At 39.5% G+C, this 15,696-nt stretch overlaps 1 protein-coding gene across 1 annotated transcript in view; it reads right to left on the reverse strand.

Annotated features, from left to right (window-relative positions):
• Window positions 1-15,696, reverse strand: part of MAN2C1 (mannosidase alpha class 2C member 1) — a 1,630,015-nt gene that overhangs the window by 1,161,045 nt on the left and 453,274 nt on the right. Inside the window, exon 7 of the mRNA XM_044077185.1 lies at window positions 829-935. Within this exon, the coding sequence (XP_043933120.1) occupies window positions 829-935 (107 nt within the window). The remainder of the gene's footprint in view (window positions 1-828; window positions 936-15,696) is intronic.

Genomic DNA, 15,696 nt, shown 5'->3' on the forward strand with positions numbered 1-15,696 from the left:
ACCTTTGTAAAGTGTTTCTCTTCTCTGCTCTTACACAACTACAGAGTTTGCACATCTGAGTAACAGGGAGTAGAGGGGTATAAGGAAGGTTTGCCCCTGTGCAAAAACACTATTGTTGTGTGGTTTACTTTTACAGATGGTAGTTATGTTACTGATCATTTGTAATTAAACTCATAACAATCCATAGTGGGAAATCAATCAGTCTTTAGGAAAGTTGATCTGAACTGTGATAAATTCAGAAGCCAGTCCCTAACATATACAATGGGGGTGGCTCTTATTTGGCATAAAAGAGTGCAGAACACACTTCAGAATAATACATAAAATGTTCTTCTACTATACATACAGCAAGCTTAAGACAGTATATATGTTGTCTTGCATCAAAAAGAAAAAGAAATTACACAAAGACATGGTGATTCAGGCCAAATCAGACAGCTTATGACAGGTCTAAAAGGCCATGGTATCAAGCTGTTTCATAGAACAGTGACCGTAAAACAAGAGTGCTAAGACAATGGCAATATTTTTAACAATTAAGCATCTATCACAAATCAGTGCTGGCAGTATAACCTAGAAATTAGCATAATGGGCAGTAAACAATCACATTATATCCAGCAGCCTTTGGTTTGATGCCTACTGTCTCCAGTTCTAAACTGTGTGATCATAAGCAATGCGATGCCATACTCATGGGCAAAGTGTGGGCCTGTTAGTAAATATGGTGACAGCATCTTAAGTTGAGAGTAATTCTCTCTGAACAAAGACACATGAGCAACTTGTCTAGTACACTATGGCAAAAAGAGATGAAACTGAGTCTACAGAATATAAAAATTATACCTGTGAGCAAACAAATACGAAGTTAGGATTTTTCTCCATGAGGCGTATAACAGTTATCCAGCTACGAGCACATTTGCGGATTGTCTCTTCATATGGCCACAACCAGGCTGGAAAGCAAGACATTTCATAATCAAAGATGGAAAAAAAAAAAAAAAACATATACATTCATTCTTAAAGTAGCTTAGAAAAACACCACTGTAACCATGTCCGAATCTAAAGTGAGTCATACAGTTAAAAATAACAGCAATCTACAAACAACAAATGTTGTGAGAACAAAGCTGTTAATTTTTATTTAGTGGCAGAAAGGTTCATAAAAACACTAAAGAGAAGAAGCAATGCATATGAGTATGTTACAGCTCTCTGCTTCTTGCATCTCTTAAATGTCGCTGATATTAAGGGAATGCAAGCAACCAGGAGACTTTGGTTGGTTACATTTTGGCAGTGGAAAAAATTTTGAAAAAGAAATTGTTGAGTGCAAAGCTGATATATTTATAGTGTGGAGAGTTGAATTCTAACAAGCTGTTTTAGGCAATTCAGAACATGGCATGTTGCGACAGTTGGAAAAATACTAATTACATAAACCAGACATAGTTTTCTGCATTTGTGAATTGTCCTGTGTTTAAATCAAGAGAAAATCACTGTCTGGGGGGGGGCATGGCCAAGATGGCTGAGAGCAGCAACTGGTGAAATCTCTGTGAATGAAGCATTTTCAGTGACAGAAAATATAAACAGAAAATTAAAATTTGGAGAAACCCAATAACTGTTATTCACTAAATCATAGAAAAGATTTACAGCCTCAAGTTCTTCAAAAGCAGTAATTTTCCTGTCAGAATTTCAACTGCTTGGTTAACAGAAAACAGACTTCAACATGGGCCACACAAAAAATGATACTCAGGATTCTTCTGTTAAAAAAATGATATCCAGTTACATACTATGTAGGCTGTATTACAATGGACAAGCTGGATACCAAAATATAAAGTTTCAAGAAAACTTTCATTTACTTTACTGTCTGTTTATTTTACAGTGGAGCTTTTCTCCCGGGCCTCCGCTGAAAATGGACTTCGTCAGTCGGACACTCCCGGTCAACAAATTAAAATAAATAAATAAATAATTTAGTGGCTACAACTAGGAACTGTAATAGTGTGCATTACTATAATTTCTCTTTTTATTTAAATTACTAAATTGTAAACTCCTTTTTCATACTGAGACTTGGATTTTCTCTTTGTGGATGTTCTTTCTATGCTTTTAAAGTGAGGTTTCTGTGTTCTGCTCAGGTGGCATAATCTTGATAGAGGCCTGTTATGTAGGCTGGAAGTTTAGTTTGTGTTTCTGGCAGCCATTTTCTGTTGATTGTCTTCATTATTATTGAGAGTAACAAGGCCTCCTGAACTTCTGTAGTACGAGTGATTGGGTAATAGCAGGGGCTGAGTTATCTGATCTTCCAACTCTTCCATTCTTACTGCTATATAAACCCTGTGTCTTATAAAGGTTCTGCTTGTATTGTCAGGCTCTGGATTGCATTGCATAAGTGGAAATTCCTTAAGATTCCAAGAACAGGCTAAGTTATTTTTTACACTTATTTCAATGAATTGCACTTCTGAAACGCTTATAATTGTGCTATACAGTTGATCTACTATATGTTTGCACTGTTATAAAGCTTTTTTTTATTGTTTCACTGCAATTATGTACTGTTTTAAACTGTTTTAACATTACTTAACTGTAAACTGCTTTTTCATACTGAGAGTTGCAGTTTCTGTTTGTGAGTGCTCTATCCAAACTTTTCTGTGCATTTTTGTCTGTTAAAAGCATTCTCGAGTCTGCTCCTTGATCTGTTTAAAACTTTCATTTAGTGGCTACAGCTAGGAATTGTAATTATTTCCCACCCACTTGGTGGTCTTGCAGTTGCCCGCCCATACTGTATATTTGATCTGTGACACTCCTCCCAGTCTAGTGTCATTAGTTCACTCAATCTAATAGAGAACATTTGTGAAAGCCAACCCACTCAGATTCTTAACGTTAAATTAACTTCTGTTCCAGCTTTCTCCATTTCCAGGGGGGGGGGGCATGGCCAAGATGGCTGAGAGCAGCAACTGGCGAAAGCTCTGTGAATGAAGCATTTTCAGTGACAGAAAATATAAACAGAAAATTAAAATTTGGAGATATCCAATAGCTGTTATTCACTAAATCATAGAAAAGATTTACAGCCTCAAGTTCTTCAAAAGCAGTAATTTTCCTGTCAGAATTTCAACTGCTTGGTTAACAGAAAACAGACTTCAACATGGGCCACACAAAAAATGATACTCAGGATTCTTCTGTTAAAAAAATGATATCCAGTTACATACTATGTAGGCTGTATTACAATGGACAAGCTGGATACCAAAATATAAAGTTTCAAGAAAACTTTCATTTACTTTACTGTCTGTTTATTTTACAGTGGAGCTTTTCTCCCCGGGCCTCCGCTGAAAATGGACTTGCGTCCAGTCGGACACTCCCGGTCAACAAATTAAAATAAATAAATAAATAATTTAGTGGCTACAACTAGGAACTGTAATAGTGTGCATTACTATAATTTCTCTTTTTATTTAAATTACTAAATTGTAAACTCCTTTTTCATACTGAGACTTGGATTTTCTCTTTGTGGATGTTCTTTCTATGCTTTTAAAGTGAGGTTTCTGTGTTCTGCTCAGGTGGCATAATCTTGATAGAGGCCTGTTATGTAGGCTGGAAGTTTAGTTTGTGTTTCTGGCAGCCATTTTCTGTTGATTGTCTTCATTATTATTGAGACTAACAAGGCCTCCTGAACTTCTGTAGTACGAGTGATTGGGTAATAGCAGGGGCTGAGTTATCTGATCTTCCAACTCTTCCATTCTTACTGCTATATAAACCCTGTGTCTTATAAAGGTTCTGCTTGTATTGTCAGGCTCTGGATTGCATTGCATAAGTGGAAATTCCTTAAGATTCCAAGAACAGGCTAAGTTATTTTTTACACTTATTTCAATGAATTGCACTTCTGAAACGCTTATAATTGTGCTATACAGTTGATCTACTATATTTTTGCACTGTTATAAAGCTTTTTTTTATTGTTTCACTGCAATTATGTACTGTTTTAAACTGTTTTAACATTACTTAACTGTAAACTGCTTTTTCATACTGAGAGTTGTAGTTTCTGTTTGTGAGTGCTCTATCCAAACTTTTCTGTGCATTTTTGTCTGTTAAAAGCATTCTCGAGTCTGCTCCTTGATCTGTTTAAAACTTTCATTTAGTGGCTACAGCTAGGAATTGTAATTATTTCCCACCCACTTGGTGGTCTTGCAGTTGCCCGCCCATACTGTATATTTGATCTGTGACACTCCCCCCAGTCTAGTGTCATTAGTTCACTCAATCTAATAGAGAACATTTGTGAAGGCCAACCCACTCAGATTCTTAACGTTAAATTAACTTCTGTTCCAGCTTTCTCCATTTCCAGGGGGGGGGGGCATGGCCAAGATGGCTGAGAGCAGCAACTGGCGAAAGCTCTGTGAATGAAGCATTTTCAGTGACAGAAAATATAAACAGAAAATTAAAATTTGGAGATACCCAATAGCTGTTATTCACTAAATCATAGAAAAGATTTACAGCCTCAAGTTCTTCAAAAGCAGTAATTTTCCTGTCAGAATTTCAACTGCTTGGTTAACAGAAAACAGACTTCAACATGGGCCACACAAAAAATGATACTCAGGATTCTTCTGTTAAAAAAATGATATCCAGTTACATACTATGTAGGCTGTATTACAATGGACAAGCTGGATACCAAAATATAAAGTTTCAAGAAAACTTTCATTTACTTTACTGTCTGTTTATTTTACAGTGGAGCTTTTCTCCCCGGGCCTCCGCTGAAAATGGACTTGCGTCCAGTCGGACACTCCCGGTCAACAAATTAAAATAAATAAATAAATAATTTAGTGGCTACAACTAGGAACTGTAATAGTGTGCATTACTATAATTTCTCTTTTTATTTAAATTACTAAATTGTAAACTCCTTTTTCATACTGAGACTTGGATTTTCTCTTTGTGGATGTTCTTTCTATGCTTTTAAAGTGAGGTTTCTGTGTTCTGCTCAGGTGGCATAATCTTGATAGAGGCCTGTTATGTAGGCTGGAAGTTTAGTTTGTGTTTCTGGCAGCCATTTTCTGTTGATTGTCTTCATTATTATTGAGACTAACAAGGCCTCCTGAACTTCTGTAGTACGAGTGATTGGGTAATAGCAGGGGCTGAGTTATCTGATCTTCCAACTCTTCCATTCTTACTGCTATATAAACCCTGTGTCTTATAAAGGTTCTGCTTGTATTGTCAGGCTCTGGATTGCATTGCATAAGTGGAAATTCCTTAAGATTCCAAGAACAGGCTAAGTTATTTTTTACACTTATTTCAATGAATTGCACTTCTGAAACGCTTATAATTGTGCTATACAGTTGATCTACTATATTTTTGCACTGTTATAAAGCTTTTTTTTATTGTTTCACTGCAATTATGTACTGTTTTAAACTGTTTTAACATTACTTAACTGTAAACTGCTTTTTCATACTGAGAGTTGTAGTTTCTGTTTGTGAGTGCTCTATCCAAACTTTTCTGTGCATTTTTGTCTGTTAAAAGCATTCTCGAGTCTGCTCCTTGATCTGTTTAAAACTTTCATTTAGTGGCTACAGCTAGGAATTGTAATTATTTCCCACCCACTTGGTGGTCTTGCAGTTGCCCGCCCATACTGTATATTTGATCTGTGACACTCTTCCCAGTCTAGTGTCATTAGTTCACTCAATCTAATAGAGAACATTTGTGAAGGCCAACCCACTCAGATTCTTAACGTTAAATTAACTTCTGTTCCAGCTTTCTCCATTTCCACTTTACTGGAAAAAAAAATTCTAAGCTTGCTTCCCCCCCTTTCCTGTGGCAGGTCAGATACGGATTTGCTGTGCCCAGGACTGTTTTTGAGCTCCTAAGGCCCCCCCCCACACACACTTAACTGGGGTTAAACTATTCCTGGCACCATAAAGTCTGTTTTTCAAAATTCCCCTTGCAACTAGCCAGCTTTTTAGTTTTAGCACTCATCTGTTTCTTTGATCTCAGCACTTGTTCAGAACTCATTGTAAGCACTAAATAAGTTACAAATTACTACAGCACTCAACTTTCCTCACTTGTCTAGAGGAAAACAGTTTTTAGTACTTAATAAATGAGCACCTATTCAGGCATGTCTAAAGGTCAGCTCCCGGTGTTTTCTCCTGTCTACCTGATGAATCTGGGCATATTGGGACAATGCAGCAATTGCCTCATGTACACAGACAACCCTCTCCTCCAACCACCCAACACTACGACCTGTGAGAGATACACTTATATAGCCAAACTAGAAGCAAAGCTCTCTTTACCAAAGACTGGCCTAGACAGTCAAGAGGAGAAGGTAAACACTTGCACTGCACCACACTCATCACATAGTCCCTCAAAACCTACACCACCAAAGCACACACACAGAACCACAAAACACACACCTACATTCGCGGAGGCTCTCAGTACTAATCTGCCCAAACAACAGAGACCTCCAAAGCAAAAATGCAAGCAACCTCCAACCCCCCAACACAACCCAAATGACACATAGCCCACATACTCAGTGTGCCACTCAACTAAAGCCCATAAGGCATAACGTACCCAACACTCTAGTCATAGGTGACTCTATAGTCAGGCACACTGATGTTCCACTCACCAGGCTAAACAAGGAAAAAGTTAATGTCAGCTGCCTGTCGGGTGCCAGGATCCGCCACATAACGCACGCACTCAGGTCATTCCACAACAAGTACAAATATGTCTCTGTCATTGTCCATGTTGGTGTGAATGACCTGAGATGTACCTCCCTGGACTACATGAAAAGAGACATGGGAGGAGCTCCCTGATCTTGTAGCCCAGGCTGGCATGACCCTAGCTCTGAGTAGCATCCTGCCATCACCCAGAATGACACCACAGTACAAGGACAAAATGACTGACTTTAACAATTGGCTAAGCTTCTAGTGTCATTATAAGGGAATCCAGTATCTGTCTGCCTGGGATGACATGATCGACAGACCACGCTGCTTTGCCAGAGATGGCCTGCACCTGTCGCCCTTGGGATTCCGGATACTGGCAAAGGCTCTTGCCACCCCTATAGTGCCTTTTTTAGGCAAGGTTCAAATGACAAATTCACCACTGTAACAGGTACAAGCAAGCAAAATCTGAGGGTAATGCTACTCAATGCTAGAAGTCTAAACCTCAAAATGCACTCACTCGAGGCACTCCTTAAAATGGAGAACACGGACATCTGTGCAGTGACAGAGACCTGGTTCAAAGCTCCAGAGAGCACCCCTGCATTACCAGGCTATAATTCATACCACACCTTTCGGCCACCAAATCCGGACCGAAACACTAAAGGTGGAGGCGTATCCATATTCATTAAGGATATCCACACCTCCAAGCTAGTTGCTCAGCATAATGCATCCGAGATTATCCAAGTTCAACTAACTCTGGGCAAAACCACAATCCAGATTGTAGCTTGCTACAGTCCCCCCACCATGCCCCTGGATTCCCACTCCTCTTTTCTTGATACACTGGAAAATATTAAGGTACAACCCAACACTCTAATAATGGGTGATTTCAACTACCCTACCATTAACTGGGAAAACTACTCATGTACCAACTCTTTTGCTCAACGTTTTCTGGAAATCATCAGTTCCAACGCTTTGGATCAACTTATCCACACCCCCACCAGAGGCAGCAATATCCTAGACCTGGTCATCACCAACATGGGTGACCGGTGTTCCATACCAGACGTCAGCTTCTTGTTGGTCAGATCCGACCACAAGCTAATCACCATAGACATCCACATCCCGCTCCCAGCCCCCATTAGGAAAACAACCGTAAAAAACTTCTCCAAAGCCAACTTCACACTTCTTAAGACAGAAGTGGCAAACTTCATGACACCCATGCAGATGGACAATAGAGGTACGACTACTGAATCCTACACAAATGCACTTTATAAGCACTTACAGGAGTGCATGGATCGTGCTATCCCTAACAGAACCAAGATGCTATCCTCCAAAAAAAGGAAGCCAATCTGGTGGTCTTCTGCCATAAACAAACTCTACAACAGAAGAAACTGTTGCAAAAAAGAGTAAAATCCCACGATTGGTGGAACTCCCTGGTCAGCCTCAGTAAGAAGCTGAGATCCCTCATAAAATCCTCCAAAGCTAGTAATGAAAACAAAACTGCCACTGATTCTAAAGACAACCACAAAGCATTCTATAGCTATGTTAAAAATCTTAATGGCAACACTCAGATCTGCTCTGAGTTACAGCACAATGACACAAAATATACAGAACCAACTGATATTGCCAACATCCTGGCAGATAGGTTCAGTGCTAACTTTACCCCCCTCTCACCCCCTAAAGGGCCCATCTTTATACCAGAAGAATGCAAAGTTCCAGTAATCACGGCTGCACAGGTAAAAAACCACTCTCCAAAGCCAAGAACACAGCATCCATGGGACCTGACAACATCCCAGGCTGCCTTCTACATGAACTACAGAATGAACTGGCACCTCACCTAAGTACCATGTTCAATCATAGCCTCACCTCAGGCTTTGTGCCCATTGAATGGCGCACCGTGACAGTTACCCCACTCCACAAAGGGGGGGCCACAACAGACCCCGGGAACTACCGCCCCATTAGCCTGACGAGCCTCGTCTGCAAGGCCATGGAACATATCATCATGGAACTTATAAACAAAGACATTGGAGATCTCCAAACCCTGGACCTCACACAGTTTGGGTTTGTAAAAGGCAGATCATGTCTCCTAAACCTGATAGACTTCTTTGAAGTAGTCACCAAAGCCATAGATGAGGGTAAGGTGGTTCACACAGCCTATCTAGATCTCGCTAAGGCGTTCGACACCATCCCCCACTCTGGAATTATAGATAAACTCACTAAACTAGGTATAAATCCCTATGTCAGAAGACGGGTTGCCAACTGGCTTACTGAAAGAATCCACACTGTGAAAGTAGCAGACTCCAAATCAGACTTCAGACCAGTGACAAGTGGAATACCACAGGGTTCAGTCCTGGGTCCTCTCCTGTTTGGTATCTACTTCTCTGAAGTACAGGCTAACACAGAAGGTCTTTGGCTAACTAAATTCACAGATGACTGCAAACTAGGAGCCATAATTGAAACTCCTAACGATCTGGACATCCTACAAAAGGGCCTCACTGAGACAGATGCCTGGTGTCAAAGACATGGTCTCAAGCTCAATGCCAAAAAGTGCATTGTCATCCCCTTTGGTAAAAATTCTGTACCCATGAACTACCACACAGGCGGTAGTCTACTTAACACCGAAAGTGTTATAAGAGACCTTGGGACACAGGTGGACAGTAGTCTCTCCTTTGATAATCACATCGCCAAAGTGGTCAGGAAATCCTTCTACGTGGCACACCTAATCACAAAAGGTTTCTCATCCAGAAAAAAAGAGGTCATTATTCCCCTCTACTCATCACTCATTAGACCCATTATAGAGTACAACGCCAAAAGTAACAAGAAACCAAGCTAAAAACAACAAGCTTCAGGCTGAGGAAACAAAACAAACGTAATCCAAAGAGCTGGACAATGCCAGTAGAATTAGTGCAAATAAGCTTTTAATAAAATCAGTGAAGACAAGCGCTTTCGCTCGGCTAAATACCGAGCTTTCTCAAGTTAAAATGAAACAAAAAACTACTAGCAGCAACGTTAATAAACCCTTCCCCGTCACATGGTTAGTTAATTAACCACAAATTTAAAGTTAATTAACCTCAAAAATAAAACAACACACCTTTAAAAAGCAATTTTAGCTAAAAACGTGTAACTAGATCCTCTAAAACTGTACATAAGAATATATATAATGGATCTGGAACAGTGTGGTGTAAAAAATAATATAATATATTACATGCATTTCTTAAAGTGGAACACTAATAAAGTTTTAAAAAGTTCTTAATAAATAGATATTAATGTAATGAATGTATCACAAACCTCATAGAACAATCAATAATAGAGTACAACGCCAATTTGGGCATATACCTCACAAGACATCTACAACAATTGGAAAGGCCGCAAAAATACCTCACAAAGAGGATTACTGGCCTCAAACAGATGCCTTACGCAGACCGTCTCAAAAAACTCCAGCTTTACTCTGTCGCATATCGCCTACTCAGAGACGATTTCTGCCTAACATACAAAGTTATGTCAAACCCAGAGCTGTTGGACATGCTCCACTTAAAGAAATCCCAATCCCTCTGAGCTACACGCTCTAGGGACCTACACCTTGTCACCACAACAAACAGAACATGCTGGAGGGATAGATTCCTGTCCCAGAGACTTCCCATACTCTGGAACAGACTACCTATCTATGTCAAACAGAGCTCCTCATTAGCACTCTTCAAGAAAAATCTTGATGATTGGATGGGTAATAGGAAATTCACCCCAGGGATCACTTCTGTGGTTCTGCTTGACAGGGGCACAGGAAAATAAAAGCCAGGGTACATTTTTGGCTAGGCTTGTATAGGCCCTAGGGCCAATACCTGGTACCTACCTATGAACCTAAAAGAGTCCAGAAAGAAGATGGAACATTTAGAAATTCTTATAAAACAAGAACAGAAGAACCTTTAAATCATCATGAAGGGAGAATAACTGAAGGTGAATCTCGCACTGAATTTCTTTTAAAACAAATAACTGGCTCATAGATCAAGTTGATGATTCAGACTGATGTGAAATATCAGCATTTATGGTATACCTGAAAGTATGAGGGAGACAATATAATAAACTTTGTAACAACCTGGCTACATAAAACATTAAATCTACCTGAAACTTTATCTTTTGGAATAAAGGGCAACTAGATCCCTGAGAGCACCTTCAAAGAAGGAAAACTCACCACTACGTTCACTTAGTATATGTTCAGCTTAGAAAAAGATCAAATATTTAAAAAAAAAGTATGATCCAGCCCACCTATTAAAATGGCTGCATTGTATTCAGATTTTGCATTGATTATTCCAGTAAAGTAATGAGTACATGACAATCCTGCTTACCACTGATTAAAAGAACTTAAAAAGAACAATATTAGAGGTGCTTTGGTGTTTCCTGCAAAGCTCATATTTCCTTACAAAGGAACTAAAATATGTGACACACTTGAGGAGGCATCCACTTTTGTTAACAAAAATAAAATCCTTAATACTGAAGAAATGGATTTGAACACTGCCTACTTGAATAGACACAATGATCTGAATTCCTGGAAAACTGCTTCTAAAAATAAAAATCTTAAAAACAAGTGAATTTTATTCACTGACTGCAGGACTTTTATTTTCTGAAACAATAGATTTACCCTTTAAGTAAAAGGTTTGTATTAGACTTTTAAGCTTCAAAACATATGCAAGTATGTACTTATACTTTAAGCTGATGCTTTTTTTTATAATGAATATACATTTTTAGTTCTACTATATTTACAGTTAAAGAATTAATACATTTAAAAGAATAACCCAGAACTGTATTTCTAAACATTAAACAAATACTTCCTGTAACAGAATATCATTAAATTATACGCACTAGAATTGGTACCTTTAAGACTATATAAAAGTTATGAATTTTCTTTTTCTTTCTTTTAACTTTGCTTAGTATGTACATTGCCGGGTTAAATGAATGTCACATTTAAGTAATATGCTAATTATAAGTGTTAAAGTGCTGGCGATTTTGTTTCTTTGTTCCTGTGTAATACCATTCACAGGTCATGTATGAAGCAATTAACACTAAAAAAAAAAAAAAAAGCTTGAGAACAAAATAATGTTCCCGTTGTGTGAAAATGCCTGATTCTTGCTTGCCTTGCTTCCAGCTTGTCCATTTTGAAGAAAATCCAAGTCCCAGAATTTCAAAGGTCATCACCAATGTCTATGAAAACAGGAAGTGCATTTATCATGGCTGCAATGGTGGGGAGAAAATATTTGAACTTCTTTTCAAGTATATATGTGAGGAATCTACTCAAAAAACATATTTTCTTTAAAAAAATATTTATCGAGAAGTGAAGAATTGATAAAACAAAAGCTATAATAATGTTGAAGGCATAGAATTTGCGTACATTTTGCTGAGTGATAAGAGTTTATGCTGCAGTGTGATATTAATGGGAAGAAGTAAAGTTAGATGTTTGTAACTGATTAGAACAGTTTAAGAGAATTAAGAAAAATGAGAAACAGAGAAAATTACCAACTGCTGTGTGCTATGAGTTGCCATTTTAACATGCTGTAACCAAATTCTAATCTCAGGATGTGAAGCTTAGACCAGAATAGCAGTTCATAATGGCTAAAAAGAGAAGTTATGTACTCACCATAACATTCCATCTGTGCCGTCCATTTTCATTCTTCTTCAACATATGGTGCTCAGATCCGATCCTCATATCTGATTCGGACACTGTTTCACAGCTCATGGATACTAGAAGCTCTGAAGTTCCTCCTTACCCACAATGCAGAAGTCCCCCTCATTCACCAGATCTTCTTTGCATCTTCTTATTGTAAGACAGAATAAAGATGAAAAGTCACTATCTGAAGCTGAAATAGAAGGAACTTAGTTCCTTTAATGCTCTCCCATTCTTCCAGAAGTCCTCAAGAGAGAAAAAGGGGTAGGGGGCTGGAGGGAGCGAAGTTGAGGAAGAATGAAAATGGATAACACCAAATGGAACATTATGGTGAGTACATAACTTCTTTATCTGATTATGTCAATTTTCACTCATTCCTCAACATATGGGACAGAGTCCCTAGCTACCTGAATGCCATGTGGAGTCTAAGGAAGGATATTCCTGAGTACTGTATAGCCGAAGGCCTCTCTTCCCCTCAAGACCAGATCCAGTTTGTAATGAGTAATAAAAATATGAGGATTGGCCCACGTTATAGCCACACAAACATCGTCCATGGAAGTCCTGGATAAAAAGGTTGATGAAGTTGCCATGGACCTGGTTGAATGGACTCAAAGGCTTTGGTAAAGCCATACCAAACTTTTTATAGACAAAGGAAATGCAATCTGTTACCCATTTTGATAAACTTACTTTTGAAACTGGCTGACCCACTCTACTTTCTGAAAAGGATACAAATAATTGATCTGACTTTCTAAATTTCTCTGATCTGTGAAGATAAAAATGGAATTACCTGTGAACATCTAATAAGTGCAAAATGTATTCACCTTTGTTTGAAAAATTTGGAAAGAATATGCGAAGGTTAATAGTTTGACTGATGTTAGATCCTGACACCACCATAGGACACTATCTTTATGAAAAACTAAATAGTTCTGAAGCTCTTCTTGCCAATGTTATGGCTATTAGAAATATAGTTTTTCAGGTCAGAATGTTGCAATTCACATTTTGAAGCTGGTTCAAATGGACTCAGGGTTAGGGCCTGTAACATTAAGTTCAGATCCCAAGATGGAGTAGGGTCCTTGAAAGGTGGTTTGAGTAGAAAGGCTCCTTTGATAAAGGCTTTACAAAGATGTGAAGAAGCAAAGTGCAATCATCAACTCCAGTATGAAAATTGGAAATGGCAGCCAAATGAACCATGACCATAGAGGGGTTAAAGATAGAAGGCAGGAATTCAGTAATTGTATATACAGGTGCTGAAAAATGGACCATGTCTTGTTGCTGTGCCCAAAGGACAAATCTTTTCCATTTGCTCTTGTAAATCTTCCTAGTGGAAGGTTTGTGGGAAGATAAAAGAATTTGGCAAACTGGAGAAGAAAGCTCTGGTTGTTTGGCTATCAAAAGAATTGGAGAAACCTTGCAGTCCATTTTAGGCCCAAGATGTCCAGATGAGTTATATCTATTAGGTGAGATAGGAGGTCTAGAATTGGATCCAGAATCCAAGGTGGATTAACTAGATAGGCCAAAGGAAGGGAAATCAAATCTGTCAAGGCCAACAAGGGACAATGATGCTGACCTTGCTCTTCAATCGAGATGCTTTCTGTAGGAATTTGGGGATTAAGGGGGTTGGAGAATAAGCATAGAGGAGACCTGGGGGCCAATCATTAAGGAGAACATCTCGGTGACTCCCCCTGTGGAGGGATTAGAGCAAAGAACCTGCTGCATTTTGTTTAGAGGAGATACAAATAGGCTGCAGCATGGCTGGCCCCATTGGCGGAATATCATTTCTGCCACTTTTGTGTTGACAGACTACTCGTGAGGTAATAAAATGGACATGTTCAACTTGTCTGCTATCACTGTGGATTTCCCTGGTACATGCAATGTTAACAGAAATCGACTGAAGAGATTGCCCATGGCCACACACTCATAGCTTCTCAACACAAGAGGTAAGATCTGGTTCCTCCTTGCTTGTTGCTGTACCATACTACAGCAATACTGACTGACTGGATTGCAATATTCCTGGAAGGGAGACAGCCCTAGGAGTACTGTTCTCATTTCCAGCACATTGATATGCAAGTTGGTCTCTTCGGGGACCATGTGCCTTGAGCAGTCTTCCAAACAAATGCCCCCACCCAATCTAGGGATCATCTATGGTCACTATGGCCTATGAATGAATGGACGACCCCAACATATGTCATCTGAACGAATCCACCACCAAAGGTATTTTTTGTAGGCTTAAATTATGCTGATTCTGGTAGACATAACTTGATGTAGAATGGACCACATCTTTTGACCACCTTGTCGATTCCTGGAAAAGGTTCTTTGAGGAGTTGAAAAATGTACTCCCACAGCAGACAGGGTCTTACTATCTTTCTCACCCTGGAGAGTGTGCCCTTCACTTTAGGGCTGAATAACTAACTTCCAAAGGGAGCACTGACGAAGAATGACTTGAAGGGCTTCACAAAGTCACACAGATGCATCCAGGGATTCCTCCTGATGGAAATGTCTGAAACTGCCACTCCTGAGGCTCCTTCAGTTGCATGTGAAATAAGCCTCATAGAAGAGTTTGAAATAGACTGAAAGTTATCTAACTGTGAAGCAATAGAAGACTCTGCCACAGCAATACTAGTCCCTGTGAGTGATTTTGAGAATTCCTTGATCAAACCCCTCTGTGATCTGGTAAAGTGTGCCAAGTAATTCAGGGACCTGAGAGTAAAGTCTGCTGATGCATACACATGCTTCCTGAACCTATCCAGTGCCTAGACTTACTGTTAGGGGGATGAACACAAGAATTATGTTCAGTGAGTTCTTTCTTGGTGGCTGCCACCCTTCCCTTCAGTGGTGCCAGTATCATATTTGGTCTCTTGGGGATTTGCTCTACAGAATCCAGTTTCTTCCATGCCTGCTGTGAGATCAAATCAATGAGCTCATCAGTGGGTCGAGTCACCTAGGAAGTAGATAAGCCACTCCCAAATGCCTCCAGGAATACAGATTCCTCTGGAGAAGGGTTGTCAGTAGACAATCCCACCCTTCTGTTTCAGGATCTCTAAAATGCCTCCAAATGAGATGTCTTCAGATGGTAATCTTGGGGACCCTTCCCCTTTATCAAAATCAGTATCTTCTGTGACCGACTCCTGAAAGGAGTCCAAGTGCCTCCTCTTGCACTTCTTCTTCCTAGGGACTTCTTTAGTGGGACTGTTCTGGAGAAGTATTGGAAGAGATAATTATCCCTTGTGGGGTCACCTGGAGACTTTGGGCTGGCAGCTCCTGTGGAGTAGAATGCTGAAGCTCATAACACAAAAACATCTGAGAACCAGAGGGAAGATCTGATGGGGGAGGAGCCATCTAATCTCTAGCACAAAACTCTCTTTCTACCACCTCGAAGGCAGAATGTCCCAGGGAGAAGGTAACCATTGGCACAGAGAAGGCATGCCTCTGGACCAACGGCTCTCTCTGACCCAA

The sequence above is a fragment of the Protopterus annectens genome, chromosome 7.part0, assembly GCF_019279795.1.
Source record: "Protopterus annectens isolate FY-2018-M chromosome 7.part0, PAN1.0, whole genome shotgun sequence".
NCBI lineage: Eukaryota > Metazoa > Chordata > Ceratodontiformes > Protopteridae > Protopterus > Protopterus annectens.